Source organism: Lepidochelys kempii, chromosome 6, assembly GCF_965140265.1.
Source record: "Lepidochelys kempii isolate rLepKem1 chromosome 6, rLepKem1.hap2, whole genome shotgun sequence".
Lineage (NCBI taxonomy): Eukaryota > Metazoa > Chordata > Testudines > Cheloniidae > Lepidochelys > Lepidochelys kempii.
The window spans coordinates 120,329,455-120,350,372 of record NC_133261.1 but is presented as its reverse complement, the minus strand read 5'-3'; the positions used below and the strand labels follow the sequence as shown (position 1 = coordinate 120,350,372).

Genomic DNA, 20,918 nt, shown 5'->3' with positions numbered 1-20,918 from the left:
AATTAACATGGATACCATTAATAATATGCCACACTGAACTTTTATCTAGTGCCTTCCATCCAAGGATCTCAAAGAATCTACTACACCTGTGTGACTGTAGTGTTAATCTGGAGTCTCATTGCGTGAGTCACTTACAACTAGACAGGACAAGGCATTTGGGGGATATACTGTGAGGTACAATCTACATTTGTCACATGTACAGTGGTCCATAAACGCTTCAAACCTTAATGGTATAACAAACCTAGATTGTGGTGGTAAAGATGTACAAGTGCCTCCTAAAATGAGCACATGACAGGTATCAAAGTTAGCTGCAGCTGAAAGGATTGCAACGGCAAGCTTGAAAACAAATTATGCTAATGGCTAGAATAAGCCTGATCCTGTCTAATTTTCACAGCTCTACAGGTTTTGACCTGACTAGTACCCTTCTTTGTGCTATTTACCTGGTGTTCTAAGGGGCCAAATCAACCCTCCACATGCACTGAGGCAGCTTTGCACCTCCTTATGATGGGGTCAGCAGGGGCCACTTCAGTTCCCAGTGCAGATTAAAGCACCATTCCAGCAGTCAGAAGTAGCCAGGACAGGGCACAGGAATGCCATTGTCACTTTCTATCTCCCCCCCAGAAATGCCCCTAACACATTCACTCTGCCGGTGCTCCTGTGGGAGTGGCAGAGAGCCAACTGGGACACCTCTGCACCTGCCAGGAACTCCCCTTTACATCAGGGGAATTCCCAAGAGGACTGTTACAGTGGTTCTGTGGCCCTGTTAAGTTGGTATAAAGGTGCTGCAATGCACCAGTGAATTTCTCCCTATCTTTAGGCTGGCTGTGCTTCATTTTGAAAGGTAAGTATCTGCTCTCCTGCCTGGTGGCCTAGTAGTAGTGCTCTTCAGTGTTTATGTGGGAGATCTAGTTTTGATACCTGTTCTTATTATTTCTGTCCTTGAGGCTTCGGTGAGCAGAACAACAAAAATATCACAAGTCCACAGCCCTGCTGCCGTGAGCTACGATATTGTCACATCTCATAAGCTAAGCAAAACTGGCCTTCATCCGTTCTTGGATGAGAAACCTCAAAGGGATAACAAGAGTCTATGGCATATGTATCCGACTGCAGCAGCTATTCACCCTGCCATTTCTATTTAAACTTCACAGACACCACTTTTTTTTTTTTTTTTAAAGAAAAACACAGTTGCATGCAAAAATGACTTTGGCTTGTTAAAATTAAGAACCTACGTAAATAAAAGTCAGGGAGTTAAGGATATTACAGCAACGCCAACTGGCACCCCTAGGAGCATTCATTACAACATTATACAATATGTATACAGGCATGCAAAAGGTTACCTATATGCACCAAAACAAGTGTAGCTCCTTATGTGTCATTATTGCATAGTATATCACATTACCCAGCTTTGTACGAGCATTTATTATTGTTTGTTATTGTTATTTATTTATGTCAATCAACTATGGGGCCCCATTGTACTGGGCACTGTACAGACAGAGTAGCAGACAGCACCTGCCCTGAAGAGTTTATAATTTAAATTGACAAGATAGACACAGCATGGCAGAGGGGGTATAACACAGAAGCAGAGTGATCTATATATGATGGAAAAAAATGAACGCTTTTGTCATAGGACTCAATCTTGTGAGGGGCCAATTGCTTCCGGTGTATCTCACTTCTGTTTACCACTCACAGGATCAGACCCATAATCCACATGATCAAGGAGACATAGTTTATATTGCTGTGGAGCCTTCAATGCTAAACGCACTGACTCTGGCCAAAATTTCCTCTCTTCACTCTCCCTAGTTGTGGTTGCATGGTGTGCCATGTTCTAGTTGTTATTCTCTTTCCGAGATGTTTCCTACCGTTTGTCTGTGTGCCTGTGTTTATGTAAAGCTTCCTTCATGAGGCCTTCCTATGTTAATCTCTTCACCAACAAAGCATTGGCATGCATTTATGCTGGCACAGTTGTCTCCTGTTTTGTATTTGTCTGAGTTCGATTGCAAGCTTGTTGGGAAAGGACCTTGTCCTTCTTGTGTTTGGTAAAGCACCACGTATGCTTGTCATGCTGCATATGTAAAAATACTTTGACATCCTTTGGAACAAAAGGTACTAAACTAATGTATTATATTCAGCATAGAACATTTTCTTAATACTATATTAACATAATTTATTTTACCTGTACTGTATTGCAAAAGACAAGAGATATTAGTCGTATGTGACAACATGAAAATTGTATCATGATTGCATTGCAATCATATTTCTCCTACAGCGAGGCTATGTTTGTAGGAGTCCTGCTCCCACTGAAGTCAGTAGAAGTCTTTCCACTATCATGATGAGAGTTGGACTGAGTCCACTGAACCCAGTCCTGCAAACCATTATATACCTGAGTAGCTTTTTGCAGGTGAGTAGTCCTATTGATCTAAATAGGATTACTCATATGTATAAAGTTATTCAGTAAGAGTCTGCAGGATTGAGGACATAGTTTGTAAAAGATTTTAGTGCCTTGACTCTTTAGAGTAGTTGCATCTATTTGTTCTGCAAATGGACAGTGTGTTCTCTGAGCCATGCCCTCTGACTTCTAAACTTAAATGTTTGAATCATTGCTATGGAACATTGCCTCCTGCCACTTCCCCTACACAGCTCCAGGAGCAGCTCTGATCTGAGTCAGGAGTGCTCGCAGCACCTTCTGTCCAGTCTGTGATGCAACTGCTCAGTAGCACCCCTACTGGCCACATGGTGCATCCCTTTGGTTGCCCCACTCCTTACCTGTAAGAGCCCAGTTGGTTCTGCCTGTGCCTAGGAGAGTACTAATCAGAGGACGGTTCCTCTCCCTCATATAACTTACAAGAGGGAAAAAGAAGAGAAAACTATGAACCAACAACCAGTTACATCCCCCTCCCTTTCTGTCACAGTCCCAGCACAGATGAGAGCTCTAGGGGCTGCTCTAATTTATGCCGGCTGTCTGTGGTCCCTAAAGGACATAAACCAGCTGTGGATAATCTGAATGCAGCACATTCCAGCCACTTTCCCTCCCTGTGCTGCACTGCAGAAGCTGCAAGGAGAAAGCTATGCTGGCTCTCAGTGCCTGGTGGCAACTTGAAACTGGTTGTGAGTTGGAGTGCTCCCTTTTGCACTGCCTGAGAGGCACAAACAAAGATGAACAGGACCGAGCATATAGCCCAAAGTACTAAGCGTGGCCCCTTGAACACTGAAATAACTTGTCCAGCCTTAAGGCTGAAAAGGTTGGACATGACTCCTTTACATCTTTCATAATGAAAAAGAAGCTTTTAAAAACATTTGAGTTTTAATAAGGGTAACTGGAAATTATGCTTTCCTTGTGGTGTACAGTAGCATGTGGAAACAGAAAAGAGATGGTGAAATTTTTTCATCAATAGTTTACATAATAGTGTGCTGTCATGGATGTATATGTATTGTCCCCATAAAATCTCAGCTATGAGGCTGAACAGTTTTTTGCATGTTATAAAGTGTATTATTTGGTGAGTCTCATCAGTTGTACTTGGTGCTGTATGAAATACAGAGAAAAAGCACAAGCCCTGGCCCAAGCATCTTACGGTCTCTAACGGCCTTGTCTGCACAGGGGATTTCACTCATCCGTAACCAGCCATCAGTGTACCAGATGGAAACCCACTCGACAGGCCAAGCCATGATTTACAGTTTAGTCAAGTAAGGGTAAGTTGCACTGGCAGCAGTCATGGTTTGTAGTGGCTTACTCTTCCTATGCTAAGGGTATGCATAAGTAACTGGCCATCCCTGCCTGAAATTCCAGGGGACAAGGCCTTTGAGCCTTGAACCTACAATCAGACCCCTGTGGATGGCTCCCTGTGCCCATGCAGAAACCCACTGAAATCAATAGATGATGTAGGGATTAAGCCATGTGTGATTTCACAGGATGCAAGATATTACCCTAAATTAACAAATGTTTGAAATCAATCTTCCTCAGCAGACCTGTCTTGATGGAGGGCTCTGTGTGGCAGCTGTGTGTGTGTATACATTTTCTTTACAGGCCTGCCGGTGTGGGTGGTGATGTCTCTGCAGGCTTCTCTTGTTGATGTTAGTAAGTGCTGGTGGTGATACGCTGCCCCATCTGCGTCTCCATGTTGGGGAGGGGAGTTTCTCAGGCCTCACTTTGTGTTTGGAGGGGTGAAAACCTCTGCAGACCTGTCTCTATCAACAGAGGTAAGGATCTCTGTGTGGGAAGGGGTTCTCAGGGGCAGGCCCAGGGAGCGAGGGTTTCTCTAGGACCACTGGGGATGTGCGTAGGGGGAGTGTCAATGTCAGGCTCGCAATGGGGGTCTTGGAGGCAGTCTTGGGGGTCCCTAGACTCCCTCTCTGCATGGGGGGGGTCTAGCCCTGCTGTGTGCACGGGGTGCCGGTGGCAGGCTGGGGGGGGTGGATCTCTAGCCCCACGGGGTGCCGGTGGCAGGCTGGGGGGGAGGGGTGTGGATCTCTAGCCCCACGGGGTGCCGGTGGCAGGCTGGGGGGGAGGGGTGTGGATCTCTAGCCCCACGGGGTGCCGGTGGCAGGCTGGGGGGGAGGGGTGTGGATCTCTAGCCCCACGGGGTGCCGGTGGCAGGCTGGGGGGGGGGTCTCTAGCCCCGCCAGATGCCGCTGGCAGGCTCGGGAGAGGGGAGGGTCTCTAGTCCTGCTGTGTGCACGGGGTGCCGGTGGCGGGGAGGGAGTCTCCGGCCCCGCGGGGTGCCCGGGGGGGCGGGCTCGGGGACCCGGCGGGGGGGTCTCCGGCCCCGCGGGGTGCCCGGGGTGGCGGGCTCGGGGACCCGGCGGGGGGGTCTCCGGCCCCGCGGGGTGGCGGGCTCGGGGACCCGGCGGGGGGGTCTCCGGCCCCGCGGGGTGCCCGGGGTGGCGGGCTCGGGGACGCTGCAGCCTGGCCCCGCCCCGAGCACTCTGCAGGCCGCGCCGTGTCGCCGGGGGCCGGGCGGAGGGGGGCTCGTCCCCAGCCCGCCCCGCACACAGCCCAACACGTGAGACTCCAGCCCCCGCCCAGCTGTTTGCTCAGCTGACCCAGCCGGCGAGGGGGGCCGGGCGGCGGCGCGGCCTCTCAGTGGTGCGACGCCTGGCAGGCCCGGCCCCGGCCGCCTGCCCGCCCGCCCCCTCGTCCTCCGCCTCCCAGCGCTCGGCGAGGAGCGAGCAGCCCGCAGCCTTGTGCGGTCAGAGCCGACGCCGAGCCCGTCCCCTCCGCAGGCCCCGCCGCCTGCCCCATGCGCTGAGCCCCGGCCCCTCGGCTGCGCCTCCCCCCAGCGCCGCGCTACCCCCTGCGGGGATTGGAGCCGCCGGCCCGGACTGCGACAGGGGCCGCCGCCATGGAGATCACCGGCGAGAAAAAAAGGTACCGGGGCCCGCTCCCCAGCCGCGATCCTCCCCTGCCCCGGGCCTTCCTCTGCCTCTTTAGCTCCCCGTGGCGCTTCCCCTCCTCCTCGGGCCTGCGCCGCCCGCCCCATCCGCGGCACCGGGGCCTAATCCCCACTACCCCCCCGCCGCCCGGTCTGTGGGGCTGGGGCTCGTCCGCCTCTCCGCCCCGCCGCCCGCTTCCCACCCCAGCCTGCCCGGGGGGGGGGGGGGCTGGAGACCCCCCGGGGATCTGCCCCCTTCATTCCACCCCCTGTCACATTCCCCTTCTCCTGCCCCGGTTATACTGTGTCCTTCCCTTCCTTTCCCCCCCATCCCTCCTTCCCTGCCCCCGGGCGCCCCTCTTGCCCCCCCACAACCCCCCTCGCCTCCCCATCGGCCTCTATTCCCTCTCCGGAGGGTGCTGCACTCTCGTTTCTCCTCCTCCTCCTCCTCCTCCCTGCGGTCCACGTCGCCATTTTGCGGGGGAGGGGCGTGCAAAAGCTGGATTTCAGAAAATTAATATCCAGGATTTGCGCGGGGAGCTTTTGGCCGTTCTGTTTAATGCATCTTCGTCTCCAAGATAATTGATTCACATCAGTGACACTTAATGCATAGGCCCGGTGGAATTCAGTGGCCTGAGCTGCTTTTTTGCTGCCACACGGAGCATTACACAACTTAAAAAAAAATAAAATAGAATAACCCCAAAACCCACCCTTGTTCTGCTCTTGGCTTGGAGTAAGTAGGGAATGACTTGCCGTTGATTAACTGTGATGTGTGTGCACCTGATTTCATGACTATGTTCTGTGTATAATTTCAGGTTTCAGAGTCGCAGCCGTGTTAGTCTGTATTCGCAAAAAGAAAAAGAGTGCTTGAGAGTGTAATAGTGTTTGGATGAGAAGAGGGGGTGGCTTTTTAGTGTGTAGATTTGTATTAATAAGAACCATACTCTTGTTTAAAGCTCTCTACAATCTGTCAGAAAATAGATACACCAGATTAATAAAGGTAGAACGGTTACAGGCAGCAGAAACGAAAATACACAGCTGTTCAGTAGTTATTTCAAAAATTGATGGATTTTTAAAGCCAGATTGGGAAGGAAGAGAATGTCTGTATATGCTGAGAAAATCAACACAGTATTTTTTTGAAAGGTACAAATGTGATGAGGTGTTCTGATACTGAAAACAACTCCAGAGTGCTGTTTGTACTGGAAGGGATATGTGAACAATGAACTGTGACGTCGTCGTCGGGGGTTTTTCTGTTTTTTTTTGTTTTTTTTTAAGGCATCTTCTGCAGTTTTGGTTTCCATAATTGGCTGGTTTTTGTTGAGGTTGGGGGGGAGGGAGGAAGAGTGGAGATTCTTAAAATTTTGAACCCATAAGTAAAAATTCCTCTTCAAGACGCTGATCCTCTAGAAAAGAGAGAGTTTACTGAACAATGTATGTTCCAAAGTGTAAATAACTTTCTTCTCTAAGAATTTTTAATTCAGATTCAAAAGGGGGAAATGAAAGCTTCGAGAAATAAACCTTATTGTATGTTGAAGGTGTAGAGTTTGCTGGGGAGCACAGTATTTTGGTTATTAGGTTTTTAGATTAAACAAACTCCACCAATGCGCTTTGAGGAGGGATTAATTTAATCTCCATCTGCAGAAGGCAGAGTATGTTTATATTGTTGTTGTTAGGGTGACCAGATGTCCTGATTTTATAGGGACGGTCCCGATTTTTGGGTCTTTTTCTTATATAGGCTCCTATTACCCTCCTCCCCCATCCCGATTTTTCACATTTGCTGTCTGGTCACCCTATATTGATACCTTTTTTGAGATTTAGAGTAGCAGCTGTGTTAGTCTCTAAGTGCCACAAGTACTCCTGGTTTTTTTTGAGATTTGTTATCTTGGTCTTTGTATCCGAGAATCATCTGAGAAGGTCAAATGAGAGAAAGATATAAAAGGCTTTACTATTTAAATCATACTGGAAGTGAGATGAATTAAATATCTTTGTGGCTGAACTAGCTTTTTCTGGTGGATATTGATTTTGTGCAGCTAGAGGTCGCAAATACTGTATGTGAAAATACTGAGCAATTTACTTGTGGGGGAAGTGCTACCTTTGCACCAATTGCAATTTGTTTCAATTTAAAAAAAAAAGTCTTATGTAGCAAAATGCATACAAGTAGGGTACATATGGGTGGTTCCCGTTCTAAACTCATGTGTTCCACTCAGCGCTAATAACTATCGGGAAGCCTCATAGAAAATGTTGCACCATAAGTAAATGACCTTTACTGAGCTTGGCCCAGTTTAAAGGCTGGTCTTGAAAAGGTATGGAGGGTTCAGTTTTTTTAGTCCCTTCATTCTGTGTCCGTGGCTGTTATTTTTCTGACCACCCTCTTGTATTTGGCAGCTTTTTCCCATTTTCCTGCTGCTGCTGGATGTGATCTGCCATTTTATTTTTATTTTATTTTTCGGTGTAAGAATCAGTGTACATAGGAGGGAGGGGATAAGCTAAAGGTGAAGCTCAAGAATGAGAATTTATTGGCTGCTGCTTCCTGGAGACCTACTTCAATGTGGGAAGAACTTCCTTCTGAATCTTCCTGTGAAGTTGTATTAACTCTAAAGTATTGTGGAGTATGTTTTTTGTTTGAAAAAGAAACAGTATAAAATTTAAGTTGTAATTTAGGAATACTCTTCCTGATGTTATAAATGCATAGAGCAAAGATGTGGGTAGCCATAAAAGGAAGGACATGAGTTGACATTTATGCAACTTGGAGCAGAGAACTTGTTGAAAGTCTGTGTTACTTGAGAGACAAGATGAGTGAGGTCATATATTTTTATTGAGCCAATTTCTGTTGGTGGAAGAGGCAAGCTTTCAAGCTACACAGAGCTCTTCTTCACCCACCTTGTCTCTCTAAAATCTGGGGACCAACATATCTACAGTACTGCAAACATCAAATGTTGCTTAACAGTCCCAAATTGTTTGAGGTGGGTTAGGTTTGACTGTGTGTATTGAAGGATTCTTTGAAGCTGATTCTTTCCATTTTCCAGTAATGTTTTCTTGAAGCTACAGAAATGCAACATTTGAGCCAAAGCTTTAGTGATGATGACTCACTATAGTTAAATTTTCTACTCTCATACATTCATTTAGTTGAATCTCTCTTATTTTACACCACGTTAACAAAACTAAAAATAAGCATCAATGTTCAAGTTTCTCTCATATTTGGAGACGCAACATAAATCCTGTGGTGGTTTCCATCTTTTTTTTCCCCCCTGACGATGTTGGAAACAGAACTAAATTTTGTAATTTTGTAAGAATTTGGATAAAAGTTAGTATTTGTCATAGAGCAGAAAAAAAGTTGCAATACTATAAATACAGGAGCAGCAAAGATTGGGAAACCATCTTACTTGACAGTTTACTCTGGAATTTAGTATAAGAATAAAGGAATCTTAACACTTGGGTACGTCCGATTCATGAGTATTTGCAAGAGGATATAAAGTGAGACTTATTATCTGCTAGTTGAGTGTGCTGTGAAGTCCTGAACTTAATTATGTAGGTGAGTAGCTATAGGTATATGAAGAATGAAAAAGAGAAGCTGTATGTAAATGTAGATCAGTGATGATAGTAATTTTAAATGTGAATTGGTGGCTTATGGACTTACTGACTCATGGAAAACTTTGAAAGACACTTGAAAGCCATTCTGCTTTATATAGCTCAGAACTTCTGTAGTTCTAGTTTCATTCCTTATGGACACTTGAGCCCAGTATAATTAACAAACTGACATATTACTGACAATTATTTGGGTTTTGCCTCTTCCCTTGCAGTTAAACCATCTTCAGTATGGGTTCATGGAGGCCTGTTGCCACTTGTGCCTTGTGGGGAGAAACAGGGTCTCTGAGAGGGGTTTTTGTTTTCAATTAGTAAGCCTCGGTTGTTATTCTTTTGGGCTTTTGTTAAACAGGATAATACCAATATGCTTACCCTTTATTTCCAAATAGGGTCTCTTACTCTACTGTTCAGTTCTTTGGTGTGAATTTGGCCAAAAACAAAAGTAATCCAGCTTAAAAGGATAGTATATGCTAAAGTAATGTTTAGCCCCCTAAATTTTATAAACTGGGTACAAATGCTTGGTGCTGCCAACAGGGTTTTTTCTCTGTGCTCACCATTAGCAGCATGACGCTTGCGCCATCTTAAGTGTATGTGCTGCGTAGTAAAACTAGTTAATATTATTAAAGACATGCTGCTTGTGACTACACATACTAGAAAAGGAAACTAAACAAGAACGCTATCATCTTCTTTCTTGATACTATAACATTTATTTCCTGAGTATTCAATAACTTTTGGAGTAAATTGTTCCTTCTGTTTTAAATATTATCTATTAAGGGTAACATACAGGAGAATTTTAAGAGGTAATCTCGGGTGTTCAGTATGCCTTATATACCAGTAGTTTACATGTCTATAATGCAACGCTCATATTTGGTTTCTAGTTTCATTAAAACTACAGTTATCGTCTGCATGTTTAATTCTTAGTTGGGACTTAAAAACTTGACTAGACATCCATTATTCAATTCCAGCATGAGAAAGGAGGGTGTGGTCTCCACCAGCAAAACCTGATGAGAAGCCAAGTTCCAAGGCCAACAGATACACAGATGATGAGCGGGGATGACCGTTTTGCTGAGGCTATTCCAGCATCTTATCTCTGGAACCATTCATCATGGACTTTGTGTTTTTAAAAAAAATCTCACTGTTAACACTGATTGAGCTCTGCCAGTGTGAGCAGTGGTGGGAAACTCAGCCAAAAAGGCTAATCTATGTCATCAATATCAGTTACTGATTAGTAAAAGTCTGAAAAATGTGAAGTCGCACCTCCCCAGGTGTTGTGAGAGGGGGAGATTTTCTTTCTCTTTATGCATAAGTACTTCCTGTTTCTGCAAGGGGGGGGAAATGGTCTCCATTGCTTTACCTTTTTAATCAGCCATGTTTTGTGTGGCGCATCAGAGTAATTAGCTCCAGTGTCTGTTTCTGCAGCTTCTCATTGCTTTACTAAGTATGCATAACATGATATGCACAAAGTTTTGAATATCATCAATAAAAATTATCAGAATTTTGTTAATTTTACTTTTTTGATGTTTAACAAAGTTATGAGTAACAGAAAAGTGGCCCTGGAGCAATCTATCGCCAAGATTTGGAAAAGGACTAGCTTTCGAACAATAATCTAATGTCAAATTATCTTCACAAGTGCAAGGGCTAGAAACTTTTTGGTAAATGATAGACAATCAACATTTGCAGAATCTAAGCTAAGTACTATTGCTAGCTAGCTAGGGCAAGCCTCTGTCTTGTCTGGGGCCAGCTGATTTACCAAGCCCTGCTTCTGAATAGGGAACATCTAAAACACGCATTGCTTAATTTTTTCACATTGTTCTCTTTGTGGGGATGTTTCCTATATAATTTTATCCTAAATGAGAAAATAACTAATTGAACATTAAAGGTGATAATTTAAAAAGGGAAAACAGGGAAATGTTCTCTTAAAAAAAAATCTATAAAGAAGGCATGAAAAGTGTTTAATTTGCAAATTTTTGTGTATGGTTTTTACACATTAGAAATCCAGCCTTCTTTTCCTTTGACTGCTAGATGGTGCCTGGAGAACTAGTGAAATTGATATCCTAAGAGTAAAAAGACAGAAAACTGAACAGTTGGAAGGAGAAGTGTTTTTTTTTTTTAGTCGCTTATTGTTTACAACTTTAACACTTAATTTCACTTGACTAATGAGCATTCTGGATAAAGGATTTCATTAAAGATTCAGCACCCTTGCCCTGTGGTAAACTGTTCTGAAAAAAAATATTCTGGGACCACTCTCCATGTGACCATGCCTATGCTGGAATAAGTGAGCTCACAGAGTGAGCTATTGTGAAATATTTTATTCCAGTTAATTTCCCTATGCAGACAAGCCCTGCGAGTCAGCTCTCCAGTTCATATTCTTTGGTCCACCAAAAGTCTTCCTGAAAAAACAGGGGAATATCAGACTTGACATTCCTGTTACTTCTGAGGATGGAAAAAGGGCAGAGCAAGCACAGTGCCGTTCCCTGCCACTTCCATTTTTGTTAGAAAAATCTGCCTTTACACATCTCTAGATCCTTGTCTGAGAGGAATATTTCTCCCTCGACTTGTCTGCAAACAGGAGGGAGAGGAGTGGGCAACAGTTTTGTGACTGCTGGTTGGTCAGAATCTTCCTGCTAGTGAGAGAATGCAAGTCGGAGAAGTGTAGCTACTGAAGCCTTGTTTTAACTTTTCCGGTGTGGCTCCATCAGTGATAATAGTGGGAGAACTAGCATAGGTAGTGTGTGGGTGAGAGCCGGTGTTTTAATTTCCATGCTATCTAGGCCTGCTCTGATGCAGCTGAAATACCAGCAACTGGTCTGCACTAGATGACCGCTGTTGCTACCACCAGTGAATCTGTAACAATGGTGGGAAACTTTAAGGAAAAATGTAGTGTAGAGAAGGCCTGATAGGCCAAGTTGTCAGCTGGTACACAACAGGCATACAGCAGCAGGGAGCAGTGGTAAGAGTCTGTTATCCCAAGTTCGCTGCGGCCTCCTTTAGCATGCTGCCCTTTCTTCTGGCTCCTCTCCCTCATTCGTCAGGATGCATCCAGTCACTGCTGGGGGGGGGGGGGGGAGGAAGGAGCTGATGCTGTTACCATGGTTGGGGGGCATTAATTAGCTCTTGGCTCAGTACTAGGGCTCTTTGTGAGGTGAAAGAAGATACCCTTCCCCCATTGCACTCCCCATCTTTTTATGAGAAATGGTGAACATTCTGTCTAGTAAGCTTATCTAAGCTAGGGTAAAAGGTGTATTTTAAAAAGACACATTTTATGCCAGTCCAGACAAGACCTAAGAAATTCTCATACTTTCTTCTCAGCCCATTGTTGATGGAAGAGGGAGACCTTGGTGCTAGTGTGACTGGGACTGATGTCAGTGATGTAACAGCATGCACTTGTTCCCTGGTGCTTGCAACTTCCTCCTTTGGATGATTTGAGGGGAACCTTAGACCTTTTAAAAAGAAAAGGAGTACTTGTGCCACCTTAGACTAACAAAGTTATTTGAGCATAAGACCTTTTGTTTCCTCTGTGTAGTTGGATTAGGTATAGAAGTTGATAAGTCTTTTGAGAACACTGAGACTGTTGGTAACAAATTCATCTTTTCCAATCAAGTATTTTTTAATCATCAGTAGAAACTGTCATTAACAGTTACTGTTTGTTTGAAACTCTTATCTTTTTTTGTGGTTGTCAGGAACCTAAGAGACTTTGAAAACTTCTTCCGTTTAGTCTCTTCTGCTCATAATTACAGAGAATGAACCAACTTTTTTGAATGTCCTTGGTACTTGCTTAGCCAGGGCATATTTAGGGAGATGAGTGTGGTAGTGGTATTAAACTAAAACCCAGAAACTCATGTGTCCGCCAGATTTTCCCCTAAGAAGAATAATCAAAGAGAATGTCCTATGGCAAAAACCAGTTGTCATATATTTCAAGAAAGCATTTGATGCATCTGTTGTGATTCAATTGGGAACATTTTTAAGAGTTATGGTATGCCAGTAAAAATAACTAATATAATCAAGGCAGCTTAACAACAGTATAGAAGATCTATTTTGTGCTGATCTAGCTAGCCTAAGTGACAGCTCAACCAACATGCAAATAAAGACCAGCATTGCAAAAAAGATGGGGTTAATAATCAATTGTGGGAGGAAAAATCAAATGAGAATCCCAGCAACTTCCAACTCAAGCATTACTTTAGAAGGCAGAGGAATAGAAAGAAGTGAGTTAATTCACATATGTTGGCAATAACATGCATGCAAGCCAGTGGAGAGGGCCATAAGGAAATAATGTCACAAATTGGTAAAGTGGCAGCTGAAGTCCCCAGCTTAAACAAGATTTGGTCATCGAAAGTCTACAACTTAAAGACCAGACTACAAATGTTCAACTCAAATATTATATCTGTCTTAATGCATGGATGTAATAGCTGGAAATCCCCCAAAGGTACAGGCAAGTCTCTAAATGCCTTAGAAAAATACTAAATATTAAATGGAATGAATTTATAACAAATGCTGAGATTTATCAGAGCATTCAACAGCTCATTTTCTCTAAAGCTATCCAGAAGAGAAGATGGAATTATTTGGGATATCTGTTAGGAATGAAGCCAGAGCATCTGCCATGGCAAGTGTGTTCTTGGGCAACTGGAGGAACACTGAAAGAATCCCTCCAAATACTACCTGGGGAGGGAAAATTTGTGGAACTTAACACAGAGAGAACATGCAAAGAGTGGTCGAGGATAGACAAGGATAGCAGAACATTGTTTGTGCTTGAAGTGATGTTCAGCAGTCTGGGAAGAATTCAGATTATGGATCTTAGCTTCCAGGAACTGGTGTGATTTGGCCTACCATAAAAATGCTATTTATAATGTTGTAGGTAAGATTTTTCAGTTTTGAAAGATTAGCATTTCAAAACCATTAGAAATGGAGAAATTGTTTTAATATGGATGTATTCCAGCAGTGTGTCTTTAAATACTGTTTGTGTAAATCACAAACCCCAACATTCCCTAGGGTTCTTTTTGGAGCCAGATCCACCAACTGATGGAGCTATGCCAATTTACATTGAAGCTATGTGAGTATACGCCAACCTGAAGATCTGGCCGAAGGTGTTTTGTTCAAAATAAGCGAGCTGATAAAGGTGAACGCCTCATCAGATGTATACATATATAGTATCTGACCTGTATTTGTTTCCCTTTGTTGAAGTCTGTAAGATCCAGACTTATAATGGCAGTGTCCTCCATTTTGACATCTACAGCCTTTGCATTGATATATATGAGACATTTTAAACTGCCCTGCTGGCACTGGAAGTCTGACCTTTCAAGAATATCACTCTATGAGTAGCTCTTAGGAGAGTATAGATAGTTATTAAACTTGATTTATATTGCAAACTGACTAGATTTACTTCAGACCTCATGGAGATTTATAACAGTTGGCCACATGTGGCTTCATGTTTTCATCCTACAGATAATCGCTATTAATAATTTATTATGTATGTATTGTAACTCGTAGGAGTCCCAGTCATGGACCAGGACCTCATTGTGCTAGGCACAGTAGCAACAGAGCAAAAAGATAATCCCTGCCCCCAAAGAATTTACAATCTAAGTATCAGGCAAGAGACAGACAGATGGATACACAGGCAGTCTGATGGAGGAGTGCAAGAAAACAGTGAGAGGCTGTGGTCTCAGCCACCACAGCCTAACTGTTGTAAAGTTTTTGTGGGTATCATGGCAGAGCAGAGTTTGAAGAAGGATTGAGTTAGTTTTGTAGATATTTATGGAGAGCTTCTTCGAAGTCTTAGGGTTAGCATCGGAGAAAGCACAAAGGTGCTTGCTTGAAAATTTAACAAGTGGGTGGTAGAGGCTGGCAGCATGGGCAGATCAAAAGTAGGAGTTGTTGATTATTTAATACACCAGAGAAGACGGAGCCAGTGGATGGATACAAAGCAGGGGGAGATGGTCAAAGTAAGGGGACAGGAAAATGATCTCTACAGCAGGATTCTGAATGGATGGACAAGATTGTATTTGTCAAGGCCAGAGAAAAGGATGGTGGTGTAACTGAGATCCTAGATGAGAGCCTGGACTAGAGTTTCAGCTGTGTGGATGGATAGGAAAGAGTGCATCCTAAGAGATGATATGCTGAAAGAATCCGCAAGACTTGGGACATAGCCTGGATGTGATGATCTGTGTGTGAGGGCTCCAACTCAGAGATGACACTGAGGTTATGGGCCTGAGTGACAGGCAGGTTGATGGTATTTTCCATGGTCAATGAGAAATGAGATAGCAGGGAGAGTTTGAGCTCTGTTTTAGCCATGTTGAGCTTGAATTGATGTCGAGACATCCATGAAAAGATGTCAGAGAGACAGTCCAAGATTTTAGTTTGGACACAGCATGGACTATTTGGAGTAGAGAGATAGAAATTAGCAAAATATTTTAAATAGTAGTATATGAATGTATATTTACTAAACATTTAAGGAAAAATCTGCAAAGTTAATACATTTGTAACTTGCATGGTATTGAAAAGGAGCTCAAATGAAAAATTGAGCAAGCTGCAACACTTCGTGCTTACAGTACAATAAAACTGTTTTGTATTACAACACTGGGAGGTTTTAACAAGTCATTAACTTTTATTAAATATACCCTTTTCAACAGTTTCAACACTGATGTGATTGTTGTAGTAATACCTAGTGAACAAGGATGACATCTGTTTTCTAGAATCCATGTTTTATTGTACTCCTAATTAAAATCAGACTAGCTTTTTTATATGGGGCTCTTTTTACATTTCAAGAGGGAAAATAGAGTTTTAAGAACTCAGGACATCTGATCTTCAAAAATTTCTTTATGCAACTCACATCCCAGGATAAACTTACTAATGAACTGAAAAGGCAAAATGTTTCTTAAAGGCCTGTATATTTTGTGTTTGGCATTTTAATTTTCATGATCATTTGAATGTATGGAATTGTACGGTCAAGCTAAGTGTGGCTTCACTTCTCCTTTTTAAAAAACAAAAAACTCACCATCTATAAAGCCTGCATCTGCAGCTCCTTCCAAGATATGAAAAACAAGAGGCGATGACTAATTACAGTAAAAGCTGTGTTATCGGCGCTTTATCAACCGGAAAGCTCTGTAAATCAGCATTTCTGATATTCATTGAAAGTCCGGTTTATAGTCCGATTGGCGTGGGGCTGACAGGCTCCCTACCTGGCTCCACATGGGTCCCTAGAAGCGGCGACATGTCCCTGCTGCTCCTAGACGGAGGAACGGGCATGAGGGGTTCGGAGTGCAGGAGGGGCATGGGAGGGTGGCACTCACCTGGGGCGGTTCCCCACAAGCAGCAACATATCCTACTGCTCCTAGGCAGAGGTGCGGCTAGGCGGCTCTGTGTAACACCCCTGCCCCGAGTGCTAGCTCCGCAGCTCCCATTGGCTGGGAACCACCAGTGGTGTGTGTGTGTGAGTGCATGGTATGGGGGGGGGAGAGGGGCGCTGCAGGGGAACCGCTCCCCACCCCTGCTCACCTCCGCCACCCTCGGCCTGAGCGGGAAGCCGCCGCCTGCTTCTCAACCCTCCCCGGCTTCCCGCCAAACAGCTCATTCGCGGGAAGCCGGCGCAGAGAAGCAGAGCGGGGCGGTGGGTTCAGGGGAGGAGGCGGAGCGGCAGTGGGCTGGGCGCGGGGCGAGGAGCTGCTGGTGGGTGCTCTGCACCCACCAATTTTTCCCCATGGGTGCTCCAGCCCCGGAGCACCCAGGGAGTCGGCGCCTAAGGCGCCACTTTTGATGTGATCAGTGAGGGGAGCAGTCACTCCCCCGCCCCTAGGAGCCAGAGGGATCTGCCGGATGCTTCCTGGGAGCTGCCCCAGGTAAGCACTGCCGGGACTCCCCATCTCACCCCCCGGCAGGTGCCTCTGGCTCTTAGGGGTGGGGTGGCCATCCACTACGGTGGCCCATGAGACCCTCCTGCCCTGTTCTGGGGGCAGTCAGGGGACAGGAGGGGGGTGGATGGGGCAGGGGTCCTGGGGGGGACGTCAAGGAACACAGGGGGGTTGGATGGGGCAGGAGTCCCCACAGGGGGGCAGGGGTGGGCAACGACCCCCTCATGGGGTGAGGAGGGAACCCGTTGTTAAGGTTTTGGCAGCTCATCACTGGGTACAAGAATACTAAGTTAGCTGCAGATTTAACGTTGTCTAGTAATGTAGCTGACCCAGCCACTGCTGAACCCAGGACCTACTACAAATCAGACCACAAGTGCTTAGCTCCACAAAGAGGATCCATTGGGGGGTGTTCTGTTTCAGGCTTCATCAGGACTCCTGTCCCTGCACCATTTGTGACATGGTTTCAAAAGTTCGACCTAAATTTAGTACACTATTGTGTCAAGTATCAGGAGTAAAGGATGAGTGAATCCCCTGGCTGCTCAGTTGAAAATACCACAAGACTGAACCTTTAGAACTTTGTCTTGCATGAATTAACTTTCATCAAATGAAGGTTTATCTAGTAGACGAATCATTACATTTATACACTAAAGAAACTGCATATAGAATACTGCAAAGACAGACTGAATTCTGCCCATTTCAGCTCAGGATGGTCCCTTTGCTTCCAAGCTTCAGAACTTTCACCCTCTTCCTGCTCCAGTCTGTGTACAGTAACTCTTCACTTAAAGTCATCCTGGTTAACGTCACGTTGCTGATCAATAGGGAACATGCTCGTTTAAAGTTGTGCAATGCTCCCTTATAACGTTGTTTGGCAGCCGCCTGCTTTGTCTACTGCTTGCAGGAAGAGCAACCAGTTGGAGCTAGCTGGTGGGGGCTTGGAACCAGGGTGGACCGGTAGCTCCCCTATCAGCTCCCCGCTCCCCTAAGTTCCCTGTGTGGCAGTCGCCTAGCAGGCTATCAATTGCCGGCAGTTCAGCTGTCTCTGCCTCCCGCTGCCCTGTGCTGCTCCTGGAGCCTCCTGCTTGCTGTGCGGGGACGGGAGGGGGAAAGGGGTGCTAATGTCAAGGTGTCTCCCTTCCCCCCACTCCTTTACCCCATCCACAGAGCAGTGGGGGGGACACAATAGGTATCAACAGGGCTCAGGACAAAAGGAGCTTGTGGGCAGCAACTGCTGTCTCAACTTGCATATCTACTTAAAAAGGCAGTGTACTTAGAGTGGGGTCAGCGTACTTAAAGGGGCAATGCGCGTGCGTGTCTCTCTCTCACACACACAGGGTGTGTGTCTCCCCTCCCTCCATTTGTGCTGCCTTGTAGAGTCTGAGGCTACATTAACAACAATGTTAACCCTTGAGGGCTCAGCCAAGTGCTAGTTCATCATTTAGCAGTAAGGCATTCCCTGGGAAATATTCCACCCTCTGACTCCACCTCGACCAAGCTTCATAATCATCATTGCTGTTTACAGTATTAAATTGTTTAAAACTTATACTGTGTGTATGTATATGTGTGTATACATGTATGTCAGATTGCATCTGACGAAGTGGGTATTCACCCACGAAAGCTTATGCTCCAATACGTCAGTTAGTCTGTAAGGTGCCACAGGACTCTTTGCCGCTTTTACAGATCCAGACTAACACGGCTACCCTCCTGATACTTGACTTCCCTCAGTTTGTTGCACTCATCTGCTGGCAGCTGATCCTTAAACTCCTCTATCTTGGAATAATGCCTTCTGCCATCTTCCCAGCTTTGACACCTTCCTTTCTTCATCTGTCTTTCACTGAATATTTCTCTGCATTCTTCACCATGTTCTCAGTTCCATCTTTGCTGAGGTCACCACAAGACCGGATCACAATTTGCTGTTTGCGTCCTGTCCCTTATCCTTTGCTGAAATGTGAACAGTGCTGTTAGCGTCGGTGTCAAAAGTGACTTCAATCTGGGGCACTCCATGTGGAACTGTAGAAATTCTAACCAGAGTGAATTGCTCAAGAAGCTTGTTGTCAGCAGCCATCTCTCTCACCCTGGCACACTTTAATCTCCACTTGAGTCTGTCCATCAGCTGCTATAGAAAACACCTGGCTTTTCTTGGTTTGGAATCTTTGTGTTCCTGTTGATGAGCTGAATGAAGACACCTCCCATCATCTTGATTCCCAGGCACAGGGGAGCCATGTCCACCGGGAGTCATGTCCACCAGCAGCATGTCGGTGACATCACCAGCCTTGAATAGCAGCACCAATAGCATCAGTTTTATTGGGATTAACTGTTTTGTAAGAGCACCGTCAAACAGATCCTGCGCAGTCTGCTGCCCTTTAAGCATTCTGTTCATGCCACCAACCAGGATAATTTGCCAGCATCATTCTTGCTGATTTCAGCATCCTGCATGGCTTTTTAGCAAGGTGCTACTGTCATCCTGATCAGATCTGCTACAGTCCGCTTAAACTGGGAACAACTCAGTATCCTGCTCAAGTGCTTTGGTCCAGAAGCATACATAGTAAGATATGGCAAGTTAATGTCCATTAGCTCACACTTCACTTTTTCAAATGCAACTCTCACTGTCTGAAGAGCCATGTTGTTTTGTCAGTGCCCGCCTCTCTTGAATTCCTTACCCGTATGCCTCTCTTGAATTCCTTAACAATGCTGCAGCAAATCCTGATGAAAATCTTCACCATCTATGGTCATTAACCCCTCCCATCTATGTGAATAGAGGCAGTTCTCTCTACTTGCACATTCAGGAAGACAACTATGTTGGCTTTCATCTGGAAGATTGTCTTCAAAATCATAAGGAATAGAAGTTTGGGTCAGATTTGTGATATTGTAGAAACTTGGGGGATGGAGGGGGGCAGAGTTTCAGGCTTCAGTGCCTAAAATTAGTCACCCAAATGTGAAGATCATGGTCTTAGTTTTTTGAATGAAAACTTTAATTCTTCAGAAACTGGGTGTCTTTTCCCCCCACTTCGTCACTGCCTTTGCCCATGAAAAGGTAGGAAACTTTTTCTGCCATGCATTTGCTAAATCATAATACTTATTTTCAGTTACTAGAAGTAATTAGTTGGTGAGCAAAGTACCTGTTGGTAAGTATAGTTCTTACAGTTTAAACTAAGATTTTCAATGAAGTGAGAGAGAAACTTGATATGCTCTTCACAAAATCCAGAAAACTTCAGCTCAGTTTCTTAAGATCAGATTTATATTTAACTGAGATTTTAAATGTTACCTCAAACAATTTACTGCCAGCATGACAGCCCTACTTATAACATCAAGCGTTAAGTGATTAAAAAAAACTAATCGCGATTAATCATGCTGTTAAACAATAATAGAATACCATTCATTTAAATATTTTTGGATGTTTTCTACATTTTTCAGATATATTGATTTTAATTACAGCACAGAATACAAAGTGTACAGTGCTCACTTCGTATTTATTTTTTATTAGAAATACTTGCGCTGTAAAAAACTAGAGCATTTTTTTCAATTCACCTAGTGCAAGTACTGTAGTGTGATCTCTTTATCATGAAAGTTGAACTTACAAAGGTAGAATTATGTGGGGAAAAAAATCAAGCCTGCACTCTAAAACAAAACAATGTAAAACTTTAGATCCCACAAGTCCACTCAGTCCTATTTCTTGTTCAGTCAGTTACTCAAACAAGTTTGGTTACAATTTGCAGGAAATAATGCTGCCCGCTTCTTGTTTAGCCAGTGTCACCTGAAAGTGAGAACAGGGGTTCACATGGCACTGTTGTAGTTGGCATTGCAAGATATTTACGTGCCAGATGCGCTAAAGATTCATGTGTCCCTTCATGCTTCAACCACCATTCCAGAGGACATGCGTCCATGCTGATGACGGGTTCTGCTTGATAACGATCCAAAGCAGTGTGAACTGACGCATGTGTTTCATCATCGTGAGTCAAATGCCACCAGCACAAGGTTGATTTTCTTTTTTGGTGGTTCGGGTTCTGTAGTTTCTGCATCTGAGTGTTGCTCTTCTAAGACTTCTGAAAGCATGTTCCACACCTCGTCCCTCTTAGATTTTGGATGGCACTTCAGATTCTTAAACCTTGAGTCGAGTGCTATAGCTATT

General features: G+C 44.6%; 1 protein-coding gene across 1 annotated transcript in view; it reads left to right on the top strand.

Moving 5' to 3' along the window:
• Nucleotides 1-5,029: 5,029 nt before the first annotated feature.
• The window catches only part of HIF1A (hypoxia inducible factor 1 subunit alpha), a 41,897-nt gene continuing 26,008 nt past the window's right edge, over nt 5,030-20,918 (top strand). The window contains exon 1 of the mRNA XM_073349905.1: nt 5,030-5,362. Coding sequence (XP_073206006.1) covers nt 5,337-5,362 — 26 coding nt within the window. The 5' untranslated portion in view covers nt 5,030-5,336. The remainder of the gene's footprint in view (nt 5,363-20,918) is intronic.